Source organism: Bos mutus, chromosome 10 (assembly GCF_027580195.1).
Source record: "Bos mutus isolate GX-2022 chromosome 10, NWIPB_WYAK_1.1, whole genome shotgun sequence".
Classification (NCBI taxonomy): Eukaryota; Metazoa; Chordata; class Mammalia; order Artiodactyla; family Bovidae; genus Bos; species Bos mutus.
Genome location: NC_091626.1, coordinates 49,392,367 through 49,420,320, shown reverse-complemented (window position 1 = coordinate 49,420,320; position 27,954 = coordinate 49,392,367). Strand labels below are relative to the sequence as shown.

Here is a 27,954-nt window from a genome sequence, read left to right as displayed (position 1 = left end):
TTAATGCCACTGGTGGAATTATGAATGGATTTTAAAATCTTCTTTTGCTTGTAAGTTTTTCCCATTTTTTTTTTCTACAGTGATGTGCATTGCTTTTGAAATAAGGCAAGGTGGGATGGGTAACAATAAAAATTATTTTGCTAGCCAGGAAAAAAAATAGGAAAATCCCCTTCTTTCAAGGCTGTCTTCCAGCATCTTGTTCTGCCAGATGGATAGGAAGCAAGCTCAAACCCCACTGGTCCAGCTTGCCCAGAGCCCCATGGAGGTCACCTTGGCTCTGGGCAGAAGCTTCCTTGGTGCCAGCAACCACCTCGAGACGAGTTATTAAAAATGAGGCGGTCCCAGGCGAGATCTGGTTCCAAAGTACCAAGGGCCACTTCAGCCCAAAGAAATGGCAGTTCCAGAACCCTGTGAATTTTCAAAGCAGAACAGCAGCCCTAGCTTGGGAGAGGAACCTCCCTCCCTCTCTCCTCCCGGCTGCCTGCCGAAGGTTGCAGACGGCTCCCTTTCCATCCCACAAGAGGAGACAGGCAGATGAGTCATAGAACTGGCTTGGATTAAAGGAGTATTATCGTGTTAGAAGAAATGGATCTACTTTATTATCTGTTTCTTGTCGCCTTACAAATAAATATGCTTTTCCCACCAGACAAAGTTCCTTAAAAAGCCACCGATTTCATTAGCTGAAGCTAAGAAATGACCAATATGAGTTAGAAATGTTCATGTCTGAAGAGTAGCCAAGCTGAAAAGATGTAGTGGAAACACTGAGGAAAGTGGTTTATAAGTCTAGATTCAAGTCTGCAAAGTGATGACATTCTTCTAAAAATATACAGAGGAACCACGGAAGTCCTTTCCCCTTTTCTAAGAGCTTTCTCTTTCTTTCTTTTAAAGAAACATACTAGGATTGGTTTGTAAATCTGAGATTCAACACCTCAGATTTCCCCTTTTTTGTCAAGATGATGATCAAGCGATACTATTTTAAGGACTTCCTTCTCTTATACAGATTTTTCCACACTGGGAGGACAGATAAGGTATGTTCCACTAATGTTCCTCATTAAACCCACTTGCGTGCCAGCAGTCATTTCCCTTTGTCTTGCTATCCCATGACAACAGATTGCATATCATAGGAAATTGGAATGGAGATTTTATTTGGTTTGGATCTCTCTTCTCCATTGTTTAATTCCACATTCAGTTTTTCATTCTACATCTGCCTCCTTTTGCAGACATATACTACGATTGAAACCTCAGAGAAGGCAATGGCATCCCACTCCAGTACTCTTGCCTGGAAAATCCCATGGACGGAGGAGCCTGGTGGGCTGCGGTCCATGGGGTTGCTAAGAGTCAGACACGACTGAACAACTTCACTTTCACTTTTCACTTTCATGCATTGGAAAAGGAAATGGCAACCCACTCCAGTGTTCTTGCCTGGAGAATCCCAGGGACAGGGGAGCCTGGTGGGCTGCCATCTATGGGGTCGCACAGACTCGGACACAACTGAAGCGACTTAGCAGCAACTACGATTAAATACAGGGATGGCTAAACGAGTTGGTGTTGCTTATTGCCGACTCACCTCGTAGACTTCTCAGGAGCACTCTGACCAGCCCTCTCTCCCCCCAGAGTTGCAAAGAGTCAGACATGACTGAGCACACACACACACATACCCTCTGCCCTCAGAATCTCTGGTCTAAAATGTACTACGTACTCAGTAAAGAGCTGATGACTGACGGACATATCTCTGTTGTTAATTGCACTCCCAGTACTTTGTTTACTGTTGATCAAGTTCCAATAGTCAGTTTCCCTGTTTGCGCTAAGATGTGTAGATGTCTCAGTGATATTTCTGTCTTCAACCCAGATCACCTGTCCATTAAAACAAACAAAAAAGAAAAATAAAAAAAGCTTCCACCAAGTGCCAGAAAAGTAGGTCTGGGGGGCAGAGAAAGTTTCACATTTCCTGTTGCTGAATTTAGGCATGGCCCTTAGAGGAAGCTGGATGACTTTTCAATCCAATATGCTCTGTTCTCTGATGCTATCATCCTTGTTTTTCCTTAGGACTACAAAGCCATGTTGCCAAACTTTTTTTAATGACCCAGCTATTTGTTTTTTGAGTGTCAGCTTTTATCCAACTGTTGCTGTGACTTTTTTTCTTTTCACTTAAAATTGTGATTTTAAAATATTTTGTTTTTCTAAATGGAATCCATTAAATCTAAGAACGTTCTTTCCATTTATCAAACATGAACTGTGTGCCAGGCATTGGGTACTAACTAGCTTCCACACTCATTATTTCACTCACTCCCTTACAACCGCCCTATGAAGGAGATGCCATCACCTGAGAAAACTAAGGGAGGTTACACCATTTGCCCAAGATCTTACGTCTAGCGAGGGTTCTTTAAACCCTTCCAATAAAATCCATCCAGCTCTTACTAGCTTAAGTCCATGAGTTTTGCCATCCAGAAAACGTTTTCTGAGAACCCAAAGGAGAACTGTATTTGCATTCTGAAAAGTCCAGACCTCCTCCAAAAGAGGCAGACTCCAGGCAGTCAAGAGGCCAGACTCACTTGTGACACTACCTTAGTGGTCAGTAGAAAGTCCAGACATCAGATCAGATTTCAAGGCCCAGCTCACCCACATATACTGAGCCTGAGACCATAGGCTCAGAGACTGTTTCCACATCTCAAAATGGAGATAACAGTTTAAGTTATCTTCGAAACTGCCAACTTTCAACCATTTTTGACCTCCAAAAGAAAATTTTTTTTTCAAATTCCTCACTGGGTCATTGTAGAGATTAAAACGAGTGCACAGAGGAAACAATAAATGGCTCTTTTGGGCAGACTTTTCTCTTTCCAATTTCCTTTTGCTCAGGTCAATAAAGTGTGTCCCTGTTCTCTGCCCACACTTAACATGTTGAGAAGCCGGCTTAAGGTTATGTAAGTGTTGGAACTGACAGTTCAGGAAGAAAATATGACTGCGTGGATAATCAGGAATTAACAACAAAGGATCCCCTCAGGCCTTAGTGCTCCGTGCATTTCCCTCCCCCCCCCCCCAGTTTAGTCTCTTAATTACTAAATCAGTATACAACTGCTTCTCTCTCTTTTTTTTTTTTTCCTTTTATAAAGTGGAAGGAGGAGAGTATTGAGGAAATTTAGCACTCTATGTTAAAGTAAAGGTTTTTCAATCCATTCTTGCCAGAGTCTGTGCCTGGAAATGGCTTGGCTCCTCGGCCAGCAGGAGGGGGAGTCCTGCCTTGGACGGCAGCTCGGGCTCCAGACCACGGCCGCCGCACCCACGCCGGGAGAAGAGCCACCAGCGTTAGTTGTACCTGCCGCACGCTGTTTACTTCCTCGCTAGGTGCCAGGCCCTGCTCTCGGCCCCTCACATGCATGATTTATACACTCCCCTCACACCATTCGGGACAAAAGGGAACTCTCATTTTCCCCATTTTCCAAGTGAGGAAATAGGCACAGAGAAGTTAAGTCACTCGCCCAAGATCTCCTAACTGTGAAGTCAGACTCGAACCTGGGCAGCCCCAGCATTCCCACTCGGAACCTCTCCTTTTCCAACTTGGTTTTTCATCTAAGAATTCTCCAAACTTGGCCACCCCCAAGGGAAGGGGCTCGGCATCGCCAACTCGCACGACCTAGCCGGGCTCCGCAAGTCCAGGGCTGCGGGTGCCCGACGCGGGGCGCGGGTGGAGGAGCGGCGCCTCCCCCGGGTATTTAACCCCAGTCTGGAGCCCGCGGGGCGCCGGACGCTCCTGCTCCTCCCAGCTAGCGCCTCCCCGCCCTCCTCCCGGCTCTCCCGGCGCGCCCCACCCTCCGCCCCGCGCTCGCCTCGCGCACAGGCACCGGCCGGCGGGCGCGGGGAGCGGAGAGCGGGCCGCGCTGGCCTCTTCCGAGCCGCCCCCTGCCGCGGCCGCCGCGCATCGCCCGGCCGGAGTGCGACGCGGCTGCCCGAGTCCGGACGCCGGCCCCGGACGCCCCGGGGACCGGCGGGCGGCTGTGGACGCCAGCCGGCGGCATGGATTCAGATTCCGGCGAGCAGAGCGAGGGCGAGCCCGGGACCGCCGCAGGTACGAGGGGTCGGGGCAGCCCCGCTAGGAAGAGTGGGGCATTGAGGAGGGGAGGCCCGGGCGGGAAATCCCGAGTATTTCTCGGAGCTGCCGGGCGGGAGGCCGATCCCCAACAGTCCGATCCTTTCCAGGCCGGGACTGGGACGGCTCTGCGCTCTGACTTTGCTTTGGGGTTTTCTCCCCATTGCATCTGGGCGCTGGAGGGAGAGTAGGTGCGTTTGAGGGTGGCTCTCTGCGCTGCAGGGCTCGGGTCGTCGGGCCGGGGCAGGAGGTGGGGAGGTATCGGGCCGGGGTTGGGGAGGGGGGGTGGTTCGAAAAATCCGTGCCCTGTAGTTTGCTGCAGTGAGGGTTGCAACACATCTGCTTTTTGAAATAACTTTCCAAGAGCCGGCCGGGTCCTCGAACCCCGGGCTCCAGGGACGCTGCGGAACAGATGACCGGCTCGAGGGCGTGACAGGACACTCGGGGAAGAAAATGCCCCCGCGGGTGGCCAGGCAGGACTCAAACCACAGCTCGTGGTTGCGGTTCCCGAGGTTGCTAGATGAGCCGGTGCAGAAGCGTTGGCCCATCGCTGCCCTGCACACGCGGAGGGGGTCCCCCACCAAGGGTCCAGGGAGACAGACACATTGGCGCGCGGGGGCCGAGCTTCGCCTTTAAGGGGCCCAGCCGGCTTTTCACAATCGATAGTTAATCGAAACGATGGGTGGATGCTTACTTAGGAAAAAGATGAATGTCCTCCCCCGCCTCTCCCTGATACTGAGCAACAGGAGGAAGCCACCCACAGCCTTGAGTCGACTTACCGCCGGGCTCTGCCCACCTCCACTGGCCAGCTCCGCCCGCCGCCCACGGGTCCAGGGGCAGAAGACCTATGGTACTCACACATACCCGTGGCTCCCCTCGCACCACGCCACCCTGCAGGCTGGCCCTGGCCAGCAGACCTGTGACCTGAGAGCTGGGGTCCTCGGGTACAGATCGGAGGTCCCAGACTAGTCCCCACTCTTCCCACTGTCAGACCAGGGTCCCCAGGGTGGGGACCAAGTGTCAGGAGGCACCATCAGCCCAGGCGTGCCTGTAGGAAAGTCAGGCTCAGGAATCAGGCAAGTCAGCGCCAGAAGCTGTGCCAAAGGCCCTGCATATATTATTCTCCTTCATCCTCACAGCACCTAGCCTGGTGGTTATTATCTCCATATTCCAGAACTGGGTTAGGTGGCTTACCCATAAATCATAGCCAGGGCCTAGCCAAGGGCGGATGACTGCCTTTCTGTTGCACCTCACAGGGCAGCTGGGTGGGAAGAGAGGATGGCTGAGAAGCAAGGTGGCATCGTCAAGATGCCTATGTGTGAGGACTCCTATCTCTGTGCAAGGGCCACCTGCTTTCTGTAGGTATGTGTGGACCTAATTAATAAACATGAGCTCTTCTCCAACCTGTGTGTTCCCATGACTATGAAGCACCAAGCTTTTGTTTCACAGGTGGCTTGTGGATCTCTTCCCATCATTTAAAAGTTCCAGTGGGTGTTTTGTGTGTATCTAAGTATATCTCTAGAGTTCAGAAGGAGGAGGGGAGGTGGATACATTGATACTGAAACTTTACTCTCTCAAAATCTCAGGAACTAAGGTGCTCTCCCGGCTCCCACCCTCAGATCTTTTATGTCAGTTGATGGAGAAGGGAAGGAGGATAGGAGGCTTTGAGAAAGAGGAGGGGAGGAAAAGGGGGAGGGGGGCGGGTAGCAAGAGACACTCAGAAGAGTTGGTACTTGGATGACAGGGAGGAAAAGAGTTCTGAAGGGTCTGGTTGCTTCTCCGGGCAGCCTGCTCAGCAAGGAATATCCCTGAGGGTTCATGTCTGTTTGTGTGGAAGACCTCTACACGGCTAACAGCAGCTGAGCCGTGACTACCAAGGTTGGATGGATCCCGTGAAGAATAGGGCAGCCAGTTCTATGAGCTGTCACCATTTGTTTGTGCCTTACTGTTTTATACAGTCATTTCTTCTTCCTCTGTGTGCTTGAATCTCACAAGTTGAACATTTATTTGAATGTCACAAGTCATTCTGCTAAATGGCATTCAGTGTCACTCATTACTTTCAGTCTTAAAGTCTTCGTGACACACCTTCAAAACTAAGTGCTAATTCATCACCTAGCTGTGGCTACATCCTATCGAAAGGAAACTCCTGTTGCAGCTTCAGATACAGGTTAAATTATCCATAGGGGTGATCACTGTCCCTGTAAGTAACATGACATCCATCTGTGGACCTGTAACTGTGCAAGCTGAGTGGGTTTGTAACTGAGGACAGCAGAGAAAGTGGGGCATCTTGGAGTATTAATGTGTGTATTTGTGTGTACCCGCCTCACAGGGAGCTGAGATGAAGGGCTGCTTCCTCCTCAATGCCCTCTCCTTCCTGAACTTGTAGAGAAGCCCTGCTGTAAGATGGACTGTATTAAAGTCCTGAGCCTGGACTCTGGAATCAGAAAGACCTGGGTCTCAATCTCTACCCCCGTGTGCTCTAAGTTGCTTCAGTTGTGTCCAACTCTTTGCGACCCCATGGACCATATCCCACCAGGCTCCTCTGTCTATGGGATTCTCCAGGCAAGAATACTGGTGTGGGTTGCCATTCCCTTCTCCAGGGGTTCTTCCCAACCCAGAGATCTAACCAGCATCTCTTACATCTCCTGCATTAGCAGGCGGGTTCTTTACCACTAGCACCACCTGATGGGCAAGTTAACTTCCTCATCTGTAAAATGGGGATAACATTTTATAACATTTATAAAACATGTATAAAACATTTATAACATGTATAAAACAATTAGTATTATTGTCATTATTATTACATTAATGTAATTGCCTGAGAAGATTTGTTTTGAATTTTCTCCTTTTCACTCTGTCTCGTGTATGTGTGTGTGTGTGTGTGCACATGTGTTTGTTTAGGAGAGGTTATTTTTAAGTTACCTCTTCTCATCCTCATCTTCTAGTTCAAGGCATAAAGACGGGGACCTTCAAAACTACTGCTTTCACCATCCATCTCTTCTAGCTCTAGAGAAATTTGCACAAAGTAGAGAACACCTTATCCAGTCTACCTTCTAACCTGGAGGTTAGCCATTTTTATGCCACTTCTGATAGAAGAGTGGTTAATCCCCACACATACTGGTTCACCTTTTCCCGTCAAGGTAACAGGAGACAGGGGAGATAGTCACTATTCTGCTGTCCATTTTTGCCCATCTCATAACCTTCCTGGTCAAAAACTGGCAGAGGAGTGAGGAAATGTTTTTACTGTACCCCTTTCAAGAGCCTTTTCCAAAGATCTCCGCAGTATCTGCTGTACTGCTCTCTCATGGAGCAGTCCCTGCATAGGAAGGTCAAAGGGGGACTGTGGATGAGATTTGTCCTAATCTGCATTTTCTGGTTTTCAAGAAGCACAGGATGGTGCTTCCATGTCATTCTGCTGCCTGCAGCTCTCCTTTGCCTCTCTGTAGTTTTATGGTTCTTTCTATGATTAGGAAAGAGACAGCGTTTATGGAACACTGGATTCTTTCCAGAGACCCAACTTGGCAGTCTCTCCTTTTACAAACCCACCATCCATCTCTCAGGAATCTTAGAGCTTGGTATATTAACTCAGCACTGATTCAGAGTTTTTCCTAAGAAGCAACAAGCGAGTAAACATTAGCAGTGTCAGTTTCTTTCCTTTCTGACTTGTAAAACTGAGATCGTCTACCCCGGCTGAAACAGACAAGCTCCTTCTACCCAGAGGTAGCGCCAAGCAGTCACACTGATGGAGCATCCCTGTGGCTGGGTAAGTGCCACAGAAAAGCGTTTCCATGTGATGGAGTTGGGATGTGATCAGGAAACCTCAAGATAATAAAAGAAGTGGGAAAACAGCAGGCTCCTGACTTTGCCCTCCTTGTCTTTCCCATTCCCTAGGTCCTAAGCTTGGTCCAGGTAGACAGAGTGGCAAAGGAGTAGATAGGATTCAGTAGTTAGCCAAGAGGAGGTAAGGTGTTCCAGAAATCAGACACCATTGAGCAAAGGCACAGATAAACAGGGAAGAAATTGGAGTGGAGGGCATATACTAAGGTGTGCATGTGTGTGTGCTAAAAGTTGCTTCAGTATGCCCAACTCTTTATGACCCCATGGACTGTAGCCTGCCAGGTTCCTCATCTGTGGGATTCTCCAGGCAAGAATACTGGACTGGGTTGCCATGCCCTCCTCTGGGATACTAAGGTGTACTGGGAAATAAAGTTAGATGAATGTAGGGAGAGCCACTTACTAGAGGGGGTCTTAATAACTTGGTCCTGGCAGCACTGAAGGAGCCCTAGCTGAGCTGATAGTAGAGCAGAGATGTCCCTGACTGAGAGCTGTGTTTTCAGAAGCCACGTCTGACAGACATGAAGTAGGGAGATGGCCTAGGCTTGGAGCCACGGCTACCAGGGTGTGACCACACAGTCAGAGGGGATGGTATCCTTAAGCGAGGCAGAAGAGGAAGGATGCAAATGCCATTTCAGAGAAACAACAACAGAAGTTGGTGACAGATTGTACAAAAGCAATAAAAGGAGAGGGACAAAAGGGACTGGCGTGTGGAGTTGGGCTGAGGCAGGGAAATGCAGGAGACAGACTTCCCCACCCCACCAGTGCTTCCTTTCTTTCCATCAGATACTTAATAGTGAGGAAAAGACCCTGAAGACAGGAAAGATTGAAGGATGACAGAGGACGAGATGGCTGTATGGCATCATCAACTCAATAGACATGAATTTGAGCAAGCTCCGGGAGATGGTGGAGGACAGGGAAGCCTGGCATGCTGCAGTCCATGGGGTCACAAAGAGTCAGAAATGACTTAGGGAGTGAATAGCAACAAAGTTTTGCTCAAAGGCACTTCCCCCTACCCATAGTAAATTATGCTGGGACGTTGGTTTTGGAGGATCATGGGGTTCTGGAGTTTGTTGATTCTTATTGTTGGGTTATTTGTGGAGGCTATTCAGTAACATTTGTCGCCTGACAAATTAACAATCGATGGACTGAACAACCAAACAAGCACAGGCAAGGACACCACCTGGGGAAGATGAACTACTTGGCTATTAGTCATAGTCCCAGGTCTCATTCTTATTTTGGACATTTTCAGGGGCTTCGGCCCCAACCACACAGTGGGCTGCTTTGAGGATCAGGACCTTGTCTCATGCTTTCATGTTTCCAAGGTTTTATGGACATTATAAATGAATGAGAAATTTGAGGAGCCTCCTGAGAGCTCTGCACTAAAAGGCCAGATGGACAGCCAAAAACCTGTCCTATAAAGTAGGGCTGCCAACGCTTTCCTTCAGTGCTTTGCTTCAGTGTTTTAAGATCACTTGCACTATCTGGGACTCTTGTTGGAAAGTATGGGGGCATGAAAAGAGATACAAGGATACAGTCCATTCTGTCTCCAGGAGGGCTTGGGATCAGATGGGCAGATAGGACGCAGGTACTGATGGCCACAGCTTAAGCCAGTACAGGAAGACTCTCACACCATTGCCCTGAGGTTAGATCCTGGCCACGTCTCTGTTTATATGTTTTCTCTTGACACCAGCCACTTTCCATTGTGTGTTTTACAGTTATTCCTGTACATGTCTCATCTCTGGTATTGGTCTTAGCTCCCTAAGGGTAAAGACTGGGCCTTTTTCCTCTGTATCGCCTCTCATCAACACCACCTGTGTGCCCTAAACACAGTGGTAGGTTACTGCCTGGCTGGCTGGCTGCTTGGATAGATGGATGGATCTACAAATGCTGTTATAAGTTGGTTCTCCAGGAAGCAGACTCTGAGATGGAGGTTAGCATGCAGTGTGTTTATTGGGAGAGGGTCTTGGGATCAATACCTGGGGAAGACAAACAGACAGGAGGGATGCCAGGCTGGGCAGAGGGAGAAGCTGAGCTGCAGAGCAGGCCCAACAACAAGTTGAAGGTGGAAAGCCCTACAGAACTGAGTTGAGGTGAGGGACTAGGCTTTTATATCACCTGGCTTAATGATCAGTCGTTAGATGCAGGCCATCCCTGCATCTTGGAAAAAGCTGTCCCCTTCAGCTGAGAGCTGTCTGCAGGCAGCACTTCAGCAGCTTGTGGAGTGCTTGGCCTTTCATTCCTGAAGGGGGACCTGGAGCGTACACCATGGCATCTACCACGGGTGGCCTCCATAGTTCTCCAGGAATGTTTCATGGGGGTGGCAGCCCTGCCTGTGGGCAGCTATGAACATTATCTGGACCTAATTAGAGCAATTTAGATAGCCAGATGAAACTAACCATTCTAGATCTCACAGATCTGCACCCAGCTGTTCAACCCATACAACCCAATAGATATTGGTTCATCACCTGTTTTGTGTTCAGTAGGTGGGGGGTACTATGGTAGCAGACAGAAATGGTATTAGGGACCTCCCTGGTGGTCCAGTGGTTAAAACTCCACTTTCCAATGGAGGAAGTGTGGGTTGGATCCCTGGTAGGGGAACTAAGATCCATCCCACATGTCGTAGGGTGTGGCCAAAAATTAAATAAAACTTGTTTTTTGTTTTTTTTTTTCTTTTTTTAAAAAAGAAATGGAATTAGATGTGGCCCTGTCCTCAAGAGGCTTGCAGCCATAGGGAGAGAAAATGCCTACCCAGTATGAATCTGTAAAATTGACAGCATCAGCAATAAATAGTGGAGGATTCAGGGACTTCCCTGGAGGTCCAGTAGCTAAGACTCTGCACTCGCAATGCAGGAGGCCCAGATTCAACCCCTGGTTGGGGAACTAGATCCCACATGCCGCAGCTAAGACCCAGTGCAGCCAAAGAAATTAGTTGAAATACATTTGTTAAATAGTGTCAGGTTTGGAGCGTGGGGCGTGATGGTCTGGGGTTCTAGGGGAAGCCTCATGGTGGAGATGGGCCTTGAGGACAGCCTTGAAGGAGTGAAAGATTTCGACAGGGAGAAGAACGAGCCAAGGGACTCAGAGAAGGAGGGACAGACAGGAGTCCGTGGGAAGCCTGGCGTAGCCCGGGGGGCCCCCTTAGAGGGCCAAAAGGAAGAGAGGGTGGACATATTCAGAATGTCAAATTGGGTGTTGTGGTGCTTGTGGCCAATGTGTAAATTTCTGGAGATGGAGACAGAATGTCTATGTGTATGTAAATATAAAGCTATTTTCTACGTTATTTTTCCCTAAAAATATGGCACCTGCTTTCTTATTTGTCAGCAAAACCAAATAATAGTTACACTTTCCATTAGCACTTTGCTTTAATTGGTTCATTTTCCTCCAGAGTTACCATTGGTTCCATCTGAATTCACATGTAGATCTCTGTAAAGACACTATATACATAATTTTGTTTTGTTTTTCAGTCACTTGGCTTCCAACTCTTACTGTAAAATGCCTGTGTAGGTGGGTGTTTGGGCTGTACTGTGTACAAGTGTAAATATAAAGGCTTGAGAAGAAGACTTTAGCAGATAAGTTCTCTGAGATAGCCCAGTCTCAGAAAACATAAAGAGTAGTGAGAACCCTTTTCCCCAACATATATTATCACATGCCCCCAAAACATATTTTTTATACGTTAGAAGTGTTCTTTTTAGGCAACTGCATAGCACAAATTCTGAAACTGCCTTAGAACAGTCTTCATGTTCATATTGGATTTTCTAAACATCATTGCCTAGGAATAAAATTGAGCTTGTTCATGGAAAATCTAGTGTGCAGACTATAAAAATGGAAGGCTTGGCCGCAAAGAAAGTGCTAGACACACCCTAATAGAAACCAGTATTTTGTAATTCAGTTCTCCGGGGAAAAAAAAGAGAGAGAGACACTTTGGTGGTATCCAAATACTGGTTTAAACAGCTGAAAAACCACAGAAGCAGCCACTAGTTTCTAGATTGTCTTCTTGAAAATAAAATATGCTTTCTGAGAACATTTTCTAGCCTGGAAAGGAAGTATTTTGGTGATACACAGCTTTATGGAAACTTGCAGTTAATGTTTTTATGGTAGAGGCATCCAGTTTCATGTGCGGGAGGAAATTCTGTAAAGGGTTGTTCTGGTGAGCACACACATCCCGCATTCCCAATTTGGAGCCTGAGGGTTATGCTAGGAAGATATAGCCAGATTTTCGGGGAATAATATGGGAGGGAAGTGAAGGGGGCTGTCTGCCTGGCAGGCCGCTGCAGCAGCTCTTCCCTACCCTACTTGAGTCTGGTTCTTTGGTTTGCTTGGAATGACATCAAGAAGGTCAAGGAGAGAGGACTGGGGCCCAGGTCACAAGGTAGAGAAAGTAGATTTAAGAAGTTGTGGCATATACCAAACAAGACGAGAAATGGTCTTTGCCAGCCAGAGTCCAGTCCCAGAGGGCTGGTCCTGAATGTAAAATAATAGTGATGTTTTGAATTTGTGCTTAATTTTATATTATTTAAGCACATACAATGTATTTGAGACCAGGTTAACTATTTATATGGTATTTAAGACTTACACAGGCCTTATAGGTTAGGTACTATAAATAGCCCCATAGTATAGGCCAGGAAACTGAGGCACGGAGAGGTTAAGTAACTTGCTCAGGGATATTCAGTTTCTCAGTGGATATGAAGCCGGTCTAAACTCCAAACATGGTGCTCTTTACCAGGTAAACTCTGTTGTTAGATCAGTAGATGCCACCAGGCTCCTTTATATCCACCACCAGCTCCCACAGGGCCCTTGGACTACAACGTTCCTTCTTCAGGCACCTACTGGTAGGTTAGGACATTCTACCTCCAGAAGGCCCTGTTTGAAGCTGCAGACATTTCCTGCAGTGGCCCAATAATACATGGGCAAAGAGGGGCTGTCATGGGTTCCAAAACAGGAGCTAGTAAGGGTTGGTTTAGGAGGGAAGAAGAGGAGAGCAGCACAAAGCAGCTGTCAGGGAGAGAAGGCCCTGGAAGGACCCTGCAGCCATGTATATGTCTAGGGACCTGGCAACGTGGTGGATGAGGAGACAGAGAGGAGAGAGGGTTGAAAAGCAGCGTCAAGAGAGATGCCAAACAAATGCTGCCTCTATCAGAGTGCGCTTAGACATTTTTTCCACTCCAGTATTTAGAATCATTCTAGATACAGAATCACCAGGACATGGTGACCAGTTGGACTCAAGGGCAAGAGAAAACTCGAAGTTGAGACTATGGCACAATGACGAGATACTGAGCTGAACAACTTGGGTTTGGGTTTCTTACTTATTGCTTTCCAGTAACATTATTTTCCAACCAAAGGAGTGCAAGCTCATGATAGAATATGCAAAAACAGTACAAAAAAGAAAATTAAATTGAGTCCCAAGAATAGATGGGCTTTTCCAAAAGAGTGTAGTCCAAAAGCCATCCTGAAAAATGCAAGAGACCTTTGTTTAGGGAGGAAGGAAGTTTTGTATAGAGAATGAAATGGCAACCCACTCCAGTATTCTTGCCTGGAGAATCCCAGGGATGGGGGAGCCTGGTGGGCTGCCGTCTGTGGGGTCACGCAGAGTCAGAGCCCTACTTCTGAAATGTTTAGTAAGAACATTGGCTACACTGCCAGACAGCATCAGCACCAGAGCTAGAAGCCAGATACTCTGGCTCTATTGTTCCCCCAAAACATATGTAATTTTAAAAAAGGATCAGAGTTATTCTGGATGTTCAGATATCAAAAGGACCGCTTCCATGTTTCCTTTTGACACCTTCCACCGTGTTCTTGCCATCCCCCTCCCCTTTTCCTCTCCTGAGCTTTCTCCCTCCCAGCACAGCTGCCCAGAAGTCAGACACCACAGGCCCACACCAGGCCCTTCCCATGTACCGGGCCCACTTCACCAGTCAGGAGAGCCCTACATGGAGCCCTTAGAATATTTTTACATTTTTTTTTTAATACCCAGGAAGAATTTGGTAGATTTTATAGATGCATGGCCACAATTGCAAAGGTTAATTTACTTTGAGTTTAATAACTTCCAGCTTCGGGAATAGATTTATTGGTTTCTAGTTCTCCAATTACTCTGTTTAGATTGATTTTTTACTTTATAAGGAAAGAGGTAAATTTGTTCACCTGTGTTAGCCTCTCTCTCACCCTTAAGATTTAATTCATTGATTCAATCTCAGTCAAACAAAGCAGGCAGAGCTAAGTTAATACATTCAACTTTTAGCGAGCCCAGAGCAGTACATGATGGGAATTAAATGTGAATTTTCTTGACTTTTTTTTATTTTGGTTTCTCTGATCGTATGTAATCCTGATTTTTCCTGCTGTTGTTGTTCAGTTGCCCAGTCGTGTCCAGTTGTTTGAGACCCCATGGACTGCAGCATACCAGGCCTCCCTGTCCCTCACCATCTCCTGAAGTTTGCCCAAGTTCATGTCCATTGCATCGGTGATGCCATCCAGCCATCTCATCCTCTGATGCCCTCTTTTCCTTCTACCCTCAATCTTTCCCAGCATCAGAGACTTTTGCAATGAGTCCACTGTTCACATCAGATGACCAAAATACTGGAGCTTCAGCTTCAGCATCAGTCCTTCCAATGAGTATTCAGGGTTGATTTCCCTGAAGATTGACTGGTTTGATCTCCTTGCTGTCCAAGAGACTTTCAGGAGTCTTCTCCAGCGCCACAGTTCAAAGGCATCAATTCTTTGGCATTCTGCCTTCTTTATGGTCCAGCTCTCACAACTGTACATGACCACTGGGAAGACCACAGCCTTGACTATACGGACCTTGCTTTTCAACATACCGTCTAGGTTTGTCATAGCTTTCCTGCCAAGAAGCAATCATCTTCTGATTTCATGTGTGCAGTCACCATCCACAGTGATTTTAGAGCCCAAGAATAGGAAATGGGGCTGGATGCCATGATCTTATCTTTTAATGTTTAGTTTTAAGCCAGCTCTTTCACTCTCCTCCTTCACCCTCATCGAGAGGCTCTTTAGTTCCTCTTTGCTTTCTGCCATTACACTGGCATCATCCGCATATCGGAGGCTGTTGATGTTTCTCCCACCTGTCTTGATTCCAGCTTGGAACTCATCCAGCCTGGCATCTCTCATGATGTGCTCAGCGTATAGGTTAAACCAACGGTGACAGCAGACAGCCCTGTCGTACTTCTTCCTTGATCTTGAACCAGTCGGTTGTTTCATGCAGGATTCTCACTGTTGCTTCTTGACCTGCATACAGATTCCTCAGGAGGCAGGTAAGATGGTCTGGTATTCCCATCTCTTTAAGAGCTTTCCACAGTTTGTTATGATCCACACAGTCAAAGGCTTTAGCGTAGTCAATGAAACAGAGGTAGATGTTTTTCTGGAATTCCCTTGCTTTCTCTATGATCCAGCGAATGTTGGCAGTTTGATCTCTGGTTCCTCTTCCACTTCCTTTTCCCTGTATCCCTCCTCAATTTCCCCTTCTGCCATCCTTCATTAATACCTTTTTTCTACCTGTGTCTCCTAAGGCTTTGCTCTTGGCCTTGTTCTTTTCTAACAATACACTTTCATTTGGAAAAGCCTGCCCACTTTTCATTTGGAAAGTGGAAAAGTGAAGTCGCTCAATCGTGTCCGACTCTTTGTGACCCCGTGGACTGCGACCTCCCAGGCTCCTCTGTCCATGGGATTTTTCAGGCAAGAGTACTAGAGGGGGTTGCCATTTCCTTCTCCAGGGGATCTTCCCGACTCAGGGATTGAACCCGGGTCTCCCACATTGCAGGGGGACGCTTTACCCTCTAAGCCATGAGGGAAGCCCTTTTTCACTTGGAAAAGCCCGCCCATTTTTCCAGCATGAAGCTAAAGTTTCCCAAAGCTGTGGTCTAACCTGGTCCTCTCTCCAGAGCAAGAATCCTGCCCTTCAAAGTCATCTGGGTTTCATCTCCTTCCTGTCCAGGAGACACCCCAACTCAGCATAGCTACACCTGGACTGTTACCTTTCCATCACCCTCTCTCAGCTCTTCTGGTGGCCTCACCAGCCACCAAGTCATTCAAAATTAAATTGTGAAGTCATAAGAAGAGTGACGGAGAAGGCAATGGCACCCGACTCCAGTACTCTTGCCTGGAAAATCCCATGGACGCAGGAGCCTGGTGGGCTGCAGTCCATGGGGTCACTAAGAATTGGACACGATTGAGCGACTTCACTTTCACTTTTCACTTTCATGCATTGGAGAAGAAAATGGCAACCCACTCCAGTGTTCTTGCCTAGAGAATCCCAGGGACGGGGGAGCCTTGTGGGCTGCCGTCTATGGGGTTGCACAGAGTTGGACACGACTGAAGTGACTTAGCAGCAGCAGCAGCAAGAAGAGTGAAATCTCCTATACATGTGATCTCATAGCAAAACCAGGACATGGAGAAAGCAGGCATTATTCCCAGTTTATAGATAAAGAAACACATCCACAGAGATTATTTACCCCAAATCACAAAATAAGTCGTAGATTTCCACTATTTAAAGCTACATCCCCCTCCAAAAAAAAAAAAAGGGAGGGGCAGAAACAAATCTAAATGTTCAACCTAAAAATATATAAGCCCAGACTTTGGGGTCAAATGGGTATATGTTCACACCCCACACATGACTTGAAGCACTGCCTAGAAACATTTCAGAATCTGTTTCTTCACATCCCTGGGGTGGCTATCAGGTTTTCATGTGTGCTCAGCTGCTCAGTCATATCCAACTCTTTGCAACCCTATGGACTGTAGCCCGCCAGGCTCCTTTATCCATGGAATTTTCCAAGCAAGAATACTGGAGTGGGTTGCCATTTCCTCCTCCAGGGGATCTTCCTGATCCAGGAATTGAACTGGAGTCTCCTGCCTTTCCTGCATTGCAGGCAGATTCTCTGCTACTGAGTCACCTGGGAAGCCCCATTCAACCCAAGCATATAGGTAAATATTCAATCAAATAATTACTGAATAATTAAATACATAATGACATTTCTATACTGTGGAATATTACTCAGCTGTTAAGAAAAATTAATTTGGAAAAAATATAGATGTTTGTATTATAATATATGAAGAAAGCTTGATAATCTATGATCACAATTTTGCTATATACATACATGTACACATATATACATACATGTACACGTATATACATGTATATTTATTTATACATGTACACCCATACACCTACACCTACATATCAATACATCCCTTTTTAAAAATTTGTATTGAAATATAGTTGATTTACAACGTCCTGTTTAATTTCTGCTGTACAGCAAAATGACTTGGTTATACATATACATATTATTTTTCATCCTTTTTCATTATAGTTTATCACAGGATATTGAATATAGTTCCCTGTGCTATAGAGTAGGACCTTGTTGTCCATCCATCCTACATATAATGGTTTGCACCTGCTAATCTCAAAATCCCAATCCATCCCTCTGCCCTCTCCTCCTTGGCAACCACAGTTCTATTCTCTATGTCTGTGAGTCTGTTTTGGTTTCATAGATCACATACCCCTTTTTTCTTATAGAGAGAAGGGGAAGAAACTCTCCCTCCATTCACATTCATGAACTTTTTTTTTTTTTAATCCTGGAGCAGAATTAACCATTCTGTGTGATGAGTTTGTAGGCAATTTTAATTTCCATCTTTTTTGCTTTCCTTCCATACTCAATGAGAATGTATAACTTGCAGCAGATTTTTATTTTAAAAACCACCCGAAATGAGATCCAGTGGACTTGTCCACTGCTCATCCTTCTGACTTTCTTGCAGGTTTGTCCCAGGTCCCTCTATTTTCTTCCTTGACACTCATTCTTCCCTCTGTTCCCCATGATCCTCTTCCCCATCAGACCAGGCCTCCATGGGTTCTTTTCATGGGCCCCTGCTGGCTCGCTGGTGGGGGCAATTCTGGACTTCTCTCCTCAGCCCCCTTCCTACTTACCCACTGCCCTGGCAGTGCTCTGCACCTCCACCTTATCACACCCTCCCTTCTGAGCCCATCTGGCCTGAGCCCCCATGCCAGGTATAGGAAGTATGAATACTCAGGGTGGATAAAGAGCTTATAGATTTGAGGCCAAGAGCCTCGGAACCTTGCAAGCCAAGTGGACCTGCTGGGTGAGTTTGCTGACCCAGCCATTATGGCTCTAGACTGTGGCCTTGCTGCTGCTTGCTGACCAGCAGTGTGTACAGCCTCTATCCCTGACCCTGCTCCCTCCCAACCCCCATCCCAAACATGAGTGACTTTCAGTTTCCACTTGTTCATCCTCACACTGATTTTGTCTTTATTACTTTTACAATTTGAAAAAAAACACCCTGTGTACACCCGTGGAAGATTCATGTTGATGTATGGCAAAACCAATACAATATTGTAAAGTAATTGGCCTCCAATTAAAATAAATAAATTTATATTAAAAAATAAAAATTAAAATAAAAGAAAAAAAGAAGAGGCATTTAAAATTCTATTTTAACAGGATTATTAGCTTTTAGGAGGTATTGGTCTTCCACCCTCAGGTTTGATCTGTCTTTCCAAAAAAGTTCATTATTGAAATGTTGTTGTTGTTTAGTCGCTCAGTCATGTCCAACTCTTTGTGGCCCCATGGACTTCAGCCCCCCAGGCTCCTCTGTCCATGGGATTTCCCAGGCAAGAATACTAGAATGGGTTGCCATTCCCTTCTCTCGGGGATCTTCCCAACCCAGGGATTGAAACCCACATCTCCTGCATTGGCAGGCAGATTCTTTACCACTGAGCCACCTGGGAAGCCCATTGAAAAGTTAATATGATATTAAGTATTATATGTATCTATTTCTGAAGGAATTAGAAATTATTGAGGTCTTGTAATAACCTATAATGGAAAAGAATCTGAAAAAGAATATATATAACTGAATCACTTTGCTGAATACTTGAAACTAACATAGCACTGTAAATTAACTATACTTTAATAAAAGAAAAAGAAGAAATGTATTGGATTTTGTGTGTATCTTGGAGCTGAATATAAGAGATATCATGGCCCCAGTATTATTTGCTGCCTCCCTATCTCCACCTTATTTTACTCTAGTCCATCAAATAGGAATAGCCCAGTCAGGAAACTTATAGGAAACAAAGGTGTTCACCCTTTAGACTCACATTAACTAGCGTTTTTAACCTAGTTTTAAATTAGCCCCATTCACCCTTAATGACTGATATTCCCCATCAGCTAGAATTTTGTCTATCTTTACTTTCTTCATTTATATTATAAAATATGATTATTTTATGAGGTCACAAAGAGTTGGACACAACTGAGTGACTGAACTGAACTTATATTGATACTGATGATTATTTTACTCATTCTCAGATATAAAAACATATAGTAACTAAGCATTTTCACCCTTCCAGAAAAGTTCCTCCTTCCATTAAAAAAATCACTTTCTTAATCTTTAAATGGAAAGCAATATCAGTTTCCTTATTGAAAAGCCATATCTTATTAATTGCAAGTGGGTGAATATGATGACTGTGGATTTTAAAGGAGAGATCAGAGACTATGAGAGGAAGAATAATTGAGATATGAGTACATTCCTAGAGGAAGCAGGTGTTTATGTCTAGAGTGATGGATGGTACATCCTAAGACCAGCAGGTTCTATAAGCACCCAAGCAGGATCTCTAGAGACTATCACCTGTCTTTCCCTTCACCCTAGGAGGGAAGTCAGTGATGGGCTGGCACTCACTCGTGGGTAAAGAAGTTTGGTTCCAACCATCCTTGGTTTTCTTTATTTCATTTTTATTTAAAAAAAAAACAACAACAACAACCTCTCCACATAAATTAGCTCTCCGGGGCTTCCTGGTGGCTTAGTGGTAAAAATCTCCCTGCCATGCAGGAGACACAGGTTTGATACCTGATCCAGGAAGATCCCACATGCCTAAAAACAACTAAGCTCATGTGCCACAAACTATTGAGCCTGTGCTCTAGAGCTTGGGAGCCACATCTGCCGAAGCCCAAGCAGCCTAGAGCCCATGCTCTGAAATAAGAGAAGTCACCACAATAAGAAGCCTGAGAACGACAACTAGAGAGTAGCCCCCGTTTGCCGAAAGGAGAGAAAAGCCTGCACAGCAGTGAAGACTCAGCACAGCCAAAAATAAATAAATTCAAGCCAAAAATAAAACTATTTAAAAAAATAGCTCTGCTATATTATTACAACCCAATGAGAGTGGCTGAGGTCTGAGCCAAGTCTGAAGAGGGGTGAAGGTCAGTGGTCATTAGGGTCTGAGACTGTCTTATCAGCAGGATAAAGAGCAGGGGTGAGGACTAAGCACAGCTGGTCACGTGGTTGAGGAGTCAGGTCATGTGGCAGGGAAGCCAGAGGGGCCATAGGCCTGGCCGATTCTCTTTTTTTTTAACTTTTTATTTTGTATTGGGGTATAGCTGATTACCAGTGTTGTGATAGTTTCAGGTGAACAACAGAGGGACTCAGCTATACATACACATGTATCCATTCTCCCCCAAACTCCCCTCCCTTCCAGGCTGCCATATAACATTGAGCAGACTTCCCTGTGCCATGCAGTAGGACCTTGTTGGTTATCCATTTTAAATATAGCAGTGTGTACATGTCCATCCCAAACTCCCCAACTATCCCTTCCTCTCATCCTTCCTCCCGGCAACCATAAGTTTGTTCTCAAAGTCTGTGAGTCTCTTTCTGTTTTATAAGTAAGTGCATTTGTATTTCTTTTTATATAAAGGATGTCATATATCTCATTCTTTGTCTGATTTACTTCACTCAGTGTAACACTCGCTAGGTCCATCCACATGGCAGCAAATGACATTATTTCATTCTCTTTAATGGCTGAGTAATATTCCATTTTATATTTGTACCGCATCATCCTTATCCATTCCTCTGTCAATGGACATTTAGATTGCCCCATGTCTTGGCTATTGTAGATAGTGCTGCTGTAAATATTGGGATGAATGTTTCCTTTTGGATCATGTTTTTCTCCATATATATACCCAGGAGTGGGATTGCAGGGTCATATGGTAGCTCTAGTTTTAGTTTTTTAAGAATCCTTCATACTATTCTCCATAGTGGCTGTACCAATTTACATTCCCACCAACAGTGTAGGAGGGTTCCCTTCTCTATATACCCTTTCCAGCATTTACTGTTTGTGGATTTTTTAATGATAGCCATTCTGGCTGGTGTGAGGTGATACCTCCTGAGGGCCTCTTGGCTTGCAGCAGCCACACATGGCTGCCCCAGCCTTCTTGAGCCTCCCCACCTGGAGAGTAGCCCCCTTTAATATTAAAGAGCCCAGAACTTTGAGAAAAGCTGGCTTCCAGCTGGGGCCTTCTGACCTCTCACGTCCACCCCAGGAGCAAGTCCTTCTAACCTCCCTTCCAGCCTGTTTCCCTGGCCCCAGATCTCTGCTTCATCCTTGTGCTTCGCTTCCCTGCAGCCCCTCCCACTTAAGTGTTCCTCTCCATTCCTCTCCATCGATCCTCCCACCCATCCCACAAGCCCTCCAGAGTGCTAGAGGGACTATGGCAGTGGAGACACCAAGATAAGTGGCTGTGACTGGCGACTTGTCATGAAGCAAAGATATTAAAAGCTTCCAGAGAGAAAAACCAGGCTCTTAACAATGCACTAGTCAGAGAAAACCATAAGTCAAAAAGATACAGGCACACCAGTGTTCATAGCAGCACTGTTTACAATAGCCAGGACATGGAAACAACCTAAATGTCCATCAACAGAGGAATGGATAGAGAAGATGTGGCACATATATAGAATGGACTATTACTCAGCCATTAAAAAGGAACAAAGTTGGGTCATTTGTAGAGACATGGATGGTCCCAAAGTGTCTCATACAGGGTGAAGTAAGTCAGAGAGAGAAAAACTAATATCATATATTAAGGCATATATGCAAAATCTAGAAAAACAGTATAGATGATCATATTTGTAGAGCAGAAATAGAGACACAAAGGAAGAGAACAAATTTATGGATACCTGGGATCGACACACATACACGACTGATACTGTGTGTAAAATATGTAACTAATGAGCACATACTCTATAGCACAGGGAACTCTGTTTAATGCACTGTGGTGACCTGAGTGGGAAAGAAGTCCAAAAGGGACAAGGCACATGTATACGTATGACTAGTTCATTTTTCTGTAGAGTAAAAACCAACACAACACTGTAAAGCAACTATACTGCAATAAAAATTAAAGACACACGAAAAACAAGGCACTAGTTTTCTGCATAGCTGAGGACTAAACAACAGTGTTGCAGTATCTTTGAATTCTCAAGGCGAATGATTGGTGATACAGAGTTCTGAGCGCAGTCAGACTACCAGTCAAGTGTGTGAGGTAGACTAAATCATTGTTTGATAAGGTAGATCTCAAAAAAATTGCCTCACTGTGCTCCCTTCCTTAGGGAGCTGCTAGACTAGGAGTCAGCCAACTGACATCCCCAGGCCAAGATGAGCCTGTCACCTGTTTCTGTGTGTCCCACAAGCTAGAAGCATGTTTACTTTTTTTAATGGTTAAATTGTAAATGGTTTTATAGGTACTTTTTTGTGCTTTTGGCCCTTAATTCTCTGGCCCTTTAAGGTAGCTTGCTGATGCATATACCTGACAAAGTGTTACACTGAAATGGGGAGCAAGTTAAGAAGGAGAAAGCTGTGAGAACCAAGAAACAGGAGATGGATACAGGAAAGAAGAAATGAAGAGTGAAGGAAGAATTGAGCTGACAGCCTGGAGCGGGCTAAGAGACCTTTGCACCCAGATTTGAGCCAGGGCACACAGCACTCCCAGAGAGGAGTCTCCAAGAAAGATTAGTTGATTTGTTTGAACCTGTTGTGAAACACTTTATATTCTGCTTAGAACTTTAGGTGTGAATTACTGCCCAGTAGCAGCAGCAGCAGCAGCAGAGTGAATTAACTATGGAATGAGGTTCGTGACATTGTACAGGAGACAGGGATCAAGACCATCCTCAAGAAAAAGAAATGCAAAAAAGCAAAATGGCTGTCTGGGGAGGCCTTACAAATAGCTGTGAAAAGAAGAGAAGCGAAAAGCAAAGGAGAAAAGGAAAGATATAAACATCTGAATGCAGAGTTCCAAAGAATAGCAAGAAGAGATAAGAAAGCCTTCTTCGGCAATCAATGCAAAGAAATAGAGGAAAACAACAGAATGGGAAAGACTAGAGATCTCTTCAAGAAATCAGAAATACCAAAGGAACATTTCATGCAAAGATGGGCTTGATAAAGGACAGAAATGGTATGGACCTAACAGAAACAGAAGATATTAAGAAGAGATGGCAAGAATACACAGAAGAACTGTACAAAAATCCTCACGACCCAGATAATCATGATGGTGTAATCACTGACCTAGAGCCAGACATCCTGGAATGTGAAGTCAAGTGGGCCTTAGAAAGCATCACTATGAACAAAGCTAGTGGAGGTGATAGAATTCCAATTGAGCTATTCCAAATCCTGAAATATGATGCTGTGAAAGTGCTGCACTCAATATGCCAGCAAATTTGGAAAACTCAGCAGTGGCCACAGGACTGGAAAAGGTCAGTTTTCATTCCAATCCCAAAGAAAGGCAATGAAAAGAATGCTCAAACTACCACACATTTGCACTCATCTCACAGGCTAGTAAAGTAATGCTCAAAATTCTGCAAGCCAGGCTTCAGCAATATGTGAACCGTGAACTTCCAGATGTTCAAGCTGGTTTTAGAAAAGCCAGAGGAACCAGAGATCAAATTGCCAACATCCGCTGGATCATGGAAAAACCAAGAGAGTTCCAGAAAAACATCTATTTCTGCTTTATTGACTATGCCAAAGCCTTTGACTGTGTGGATCACAATAAACTGTGGAAAATTCTGAAAGAGATGGGAATACCAGACCACCTGATCTGCCTCTTGAGAAATTTGTATGCAGGTCAGGAAGCAACAGTTAGAACTGGACGTGGAACAACAGACTGGTTCCAAATAGGAAAAGGAGTATGTCAAGGCTGTATATTGTCACCCTCCTTATTTAACTTATATGCAGAGCACATCATGAGAAACGCTGGACTGGAAGAAACACAAGCTGGAATCAAGATTGCCGGGATAAATATCAATAATCTTAGATATGCAGATGATACCACCCTTATGGCAGAAAGTGAAGAGGAACTAAACAGCCTCTTGATGAAAGTGAAAGTGGAGAGTGAAAAAGTTGGCTTAAAGCTCAACATTCAGAAAACGAAGATCATGGCATCTGGTCCCATCACTTCATGGGAAACAGATGGGAAACAGTGGAAACAGTGTCAGACTTTATTTTTTGGGGCTCCAAAATCACTGCAGATGGTGACTGCAGCCATGAAATTAAAAGACGCTTACTCCTTGGAAGGAAAGTTATGACCAACCTAGATAGCATATTAAAAAGCAGAGACATTACTTTGCCAACAAAGGTCCTTCTAGTCAAGGCTATGGTTTTTCCAGTGGTCATGTATGGATGTGAGAGTTGGACTATGAAGAAGGCTGAGTGCTGAAGAATTGATGCTTTTGAACTGTGGTGTTGGAGAAGACTCTTGAGAGTCCCTTGGACTGCAAGAAGATCCAACCAGTCCATTCTGAAGGAGATCAGCCCTGGGATTTCTTTGGAAGAAATGATGCTAAAGCTGAAACTCCAGTACTTTAGCCACCTCATGCGAAGAGTTGACTCATTGGAAAAGACTCTGATGCTGGGAGGGCTTGGGGGCAGGAGGAGAAGGGGATGACAGAGGATGAGATGGCTGGATGGCATCACTGACTCGATGGACGTGAGTCTCAGTGAACTCCAGGAGTTGGTGATGGACAGGGAGGCCTGGCGTGCTGTGATTCATGGGGTCTCAAAGAGTCGGACACAACTGAGTGACTGATCTGATCTGATCTGATCTGAGAGTGAATTGAAGGCCCTGGTGGCTCATATGATAAAGCGTCTGCCCCCAATGCAGGAGACCTGGGTTTGATTCCTGGGTCGGGAAGATCCCCTGGAGAAGGAAATGACAATCCACTCCAGCACTCTTGCCTGGAAAATCCCATGGATGGAGGAGCCTGATAGGCTACAATCCATGGGGTCTCAAAGAGTTGGACACAACTGAGCGACTTCACTTTCAGAGCGAATTACTACCCGGTAGATAGAAAACTAACCAAAAGAAATACAAGGCAGTGTTTAACTCCTGGGAAAACAAGATGAATAAGAAAGGAAATGCTGTCATGGAAGTGACAGAACATATATGACTCAGCTATGAATGGCATCTCTATCACAGCAATGTAATCACTTAAGTTTGATTTAAACAAATATTGAAATAGAACCAAATTGGAAGGTGGAAGGAGAAATGAATGGAAAAGACAGCTAAATTCTCACCTTCTGTGAAAGGAAGTTAAACATAATTATTAGTAATTACTAATAACTAGTAATTATTAGTTGCAATGGTTATAAAGTGTTTTGCCTCCAAAAAGCCAGGATCAGAAGTGGGCCAGAGTCTACAGCATTATGAGCCTTATAGAAGGATTTAACTTTTTTAATAATGTACCTATATTACATTGAAAAGCGATTTTTAGAAATAAAATTAAAAATAATAGTAACTGGTAAGCTCAGAGTGACCATGCCCAGGTGGGGAAGGGGCAGTGTGGCAACCTCAGGCCCCTGTGTGGAGGAAGCAGGCATCAGCGTCCTGAGACCCCACCTGCTCCAGTTATCATTATTGTTCCTGACGTGAGTGTGAGTGGATTTCAATAAAATGTCAAGACTGTCAGCCATTCATGCATGCAACAGTCTCTATGTTTCAATCCCTGGCTAAAGTTGCAGTGTTAAATTAACTATGATTCCTGCCCTCAAGTTGTTCACAGACTGGTGAGATATAAAGTCACTCATTCAACCAATGGATGATTGCTCTCCATGGTGATAAGAATATAACAGAGGGAAAAGTAGTTGCAGAGAAAAGTTGCTGAGATGTTAGAAGTCCTTCGGGGAGCCCTGGAGGTTATTGAATAGGAATTGGTGGTGAGGGCAGAGCCAAAGTTCAGGCACAGGGGAACAGAATATACAAAGGTGCAGAGGGGACCCAGACATGATGGAGCAGGACAGGTGAAACCTGAGCGTTGCCTGGAATCAGGAGCTCAGAGTCTGTGGAGGATGAAGCTGGAGAGGTGAGCTCAGCAACCAGCATCCCATGCTCAAGAGTCTGGCCTCTGTCTTCAATGCCATGGGAAGCCAGCCAGTCAATTGATGTTCTCCCTGGTGGAGGAGTATCATGAAAGCCAACTCTCAAGCCCAGTGTGGAAAACAGAAAGGAAGCTGGGGCAGAGAGATGAGTGAGGAGACGGACAATCATTCGGGTGAGAAATGATAAGGGTTGGTACTAAGGTAGTGTCAGTGAGACAGAGAAAGGCAGACAGATACATTTGAAGATGTGAAGGAGACCGAATCGACAGTCTAATGTCCCCTTAGATGGGCGAGGTGAAGGCAAGGATGACCCCCACGTTTTTGTCCAGACACTGGGCAGGCAGCAAAGCCACATATAATACAAGGAGGAGGCTGCAGAGGAGTGGGAGAAAGGGGCTGAGAGAAGCTCTGAGTATGAGGCCTGGGAATCTAGGTGGAGAGGGCTGGCATGTGGGGCTGGGCCTCAGCAGAGACACCTGGGCTGGGAGGTGTATCAGCAAGAGCAAGGGGTGACATCTCACATTCTGGGAGTGTGTGGCAAGAGAGAAAAGGGTCCTGAGCAAATGGAGAACACCTAGGCCTCAGGCCTGGGCAGAAGGAAGAGGAGGCCTGGAAGATGCTGTGAAGGACCAAGACAGGGGAATCCAGAAAGCAGAGACCAAAGGAGCATCACAGGCTGTTGAAGGTCAGATGAGCCAAGGCCCGAGTGTGTGTGTCGCAGGGTGCCACAGGCATTCCCTGTCCCAGAAATTACAGCAGAGGTAACATATCTGGCCGTACCCACTGATGCCCCATAGAACCCCCCACTCCCATGCTATGACAACAAAATGTCCTCCCATATCCAGTCACTCCCCAGGAACAACTAGAAGGTGACCTCGTGAGAGCCAATGCCATTGAGTCTGGGGTGAAAGACAGGACAGGACAGGACCGCAGCGCCTCTGTCCTCTTGTGGCTGACCCTCCTCAGGCCTCTTCCTGGGGCTCCGGGCTCACCCTCTTCCCCATGACATCACTTCCTGTGCTGCCCAGTCAGTGTTGGGGTTTGAGGCTTAAATCTATCATTGAGCTCTTTCTATGTGCCGGGGACACCATGGTGGACACAGCAGTCCCAGTCCCCCTCTCCTGGAACTTGCAGTGAACGAACACGTGACGCCAAATGGAAGGTCCCTGAACAGGCCCCAAGAACCGAGTTTGTTCTGGAGAGAAGGAGGGCTCAGAGGAAAGGGGGAAGGAGGACAGCAAGGGATGCTTGGATCTGGGGAGAAGATGCACTGAGCCATGGGTGAAACCGCGGAAAGGATGAGCCAATCTCTCTTGGGGGCAGAGAGGTGGGATGACAGGGCTGTGGGCCTGGTGATAGGAACGGGGCCTGGCGTGTGGGACACAGCTCCCGTGTGCAGCTGCGTCAGCACAGGGCAGCCCGCCGGCACTGGCTGTCTGCAGCTTGGTCTGTGGGTGCTGAGGTCAGCGCCGGGAGAAGCCTGGGGGAAAGCTTGCTGACCACCGCTCTGTGGCGAGCACAGGCTGACGTCTGACAGAGAAGTCAAGGGCCCTGGGGCTGGAGCGGGGAGGGGGGAAGAGGGAAGGTGTAATTTTGGAGGAAAGCCACAGGAAAGGAAAGCTGGAGCCTCCAAGGTCCATGCCCCAGGTTTTCAGAAGGACGGAAAAGCAGGAGGCATTCCACTGCGGAAACCACTGGCAGTGCAGAGCTGAGAGCGAGCTTGGAGGCTGGAGGGAAACCAGTGTGAAAGAAGGAAAGCTGAGGGTCTCTCCCACTGGCAGGGGCTCTATCTCAAGCATGCCCAGTGGGGTTTTTTAATGGACTTAAAAACTCAGTTTCTGATTCTGATGAGGTTATTATTAAATTGAGACTATAAAACAAATGAGCAGAATCATCT

General features: G+C 46.0%; 1 protein-coding gene across 1 annotated transcript in view; it reads left to right on the top strand.

Moving 5' to 3' along the window:
* The first annotated feature begins 3,746 nt into the window (after positions 1 to 3,746).
* TNFAIP8L3 (TNF alpha induced protein 8 like 3) overlaps positions 3,747 to 27,954 on the top strand; it is a 45,549-nt gene continuing 21,341 nt past the window's right edge. Inside the window, exon 1 of the mRNA XM_070378521.1 lies at positions 3,747 to 4,063. Coding sequence (XP_070234622.1) covers positions 4,012 to 4,063 — 52 coding nt within the window. The 5' untranslated portion in view covers positions 3,747 to 4,011. The remainder of the gene's footprint in view (positions 4,064 to 27,954) is intronic.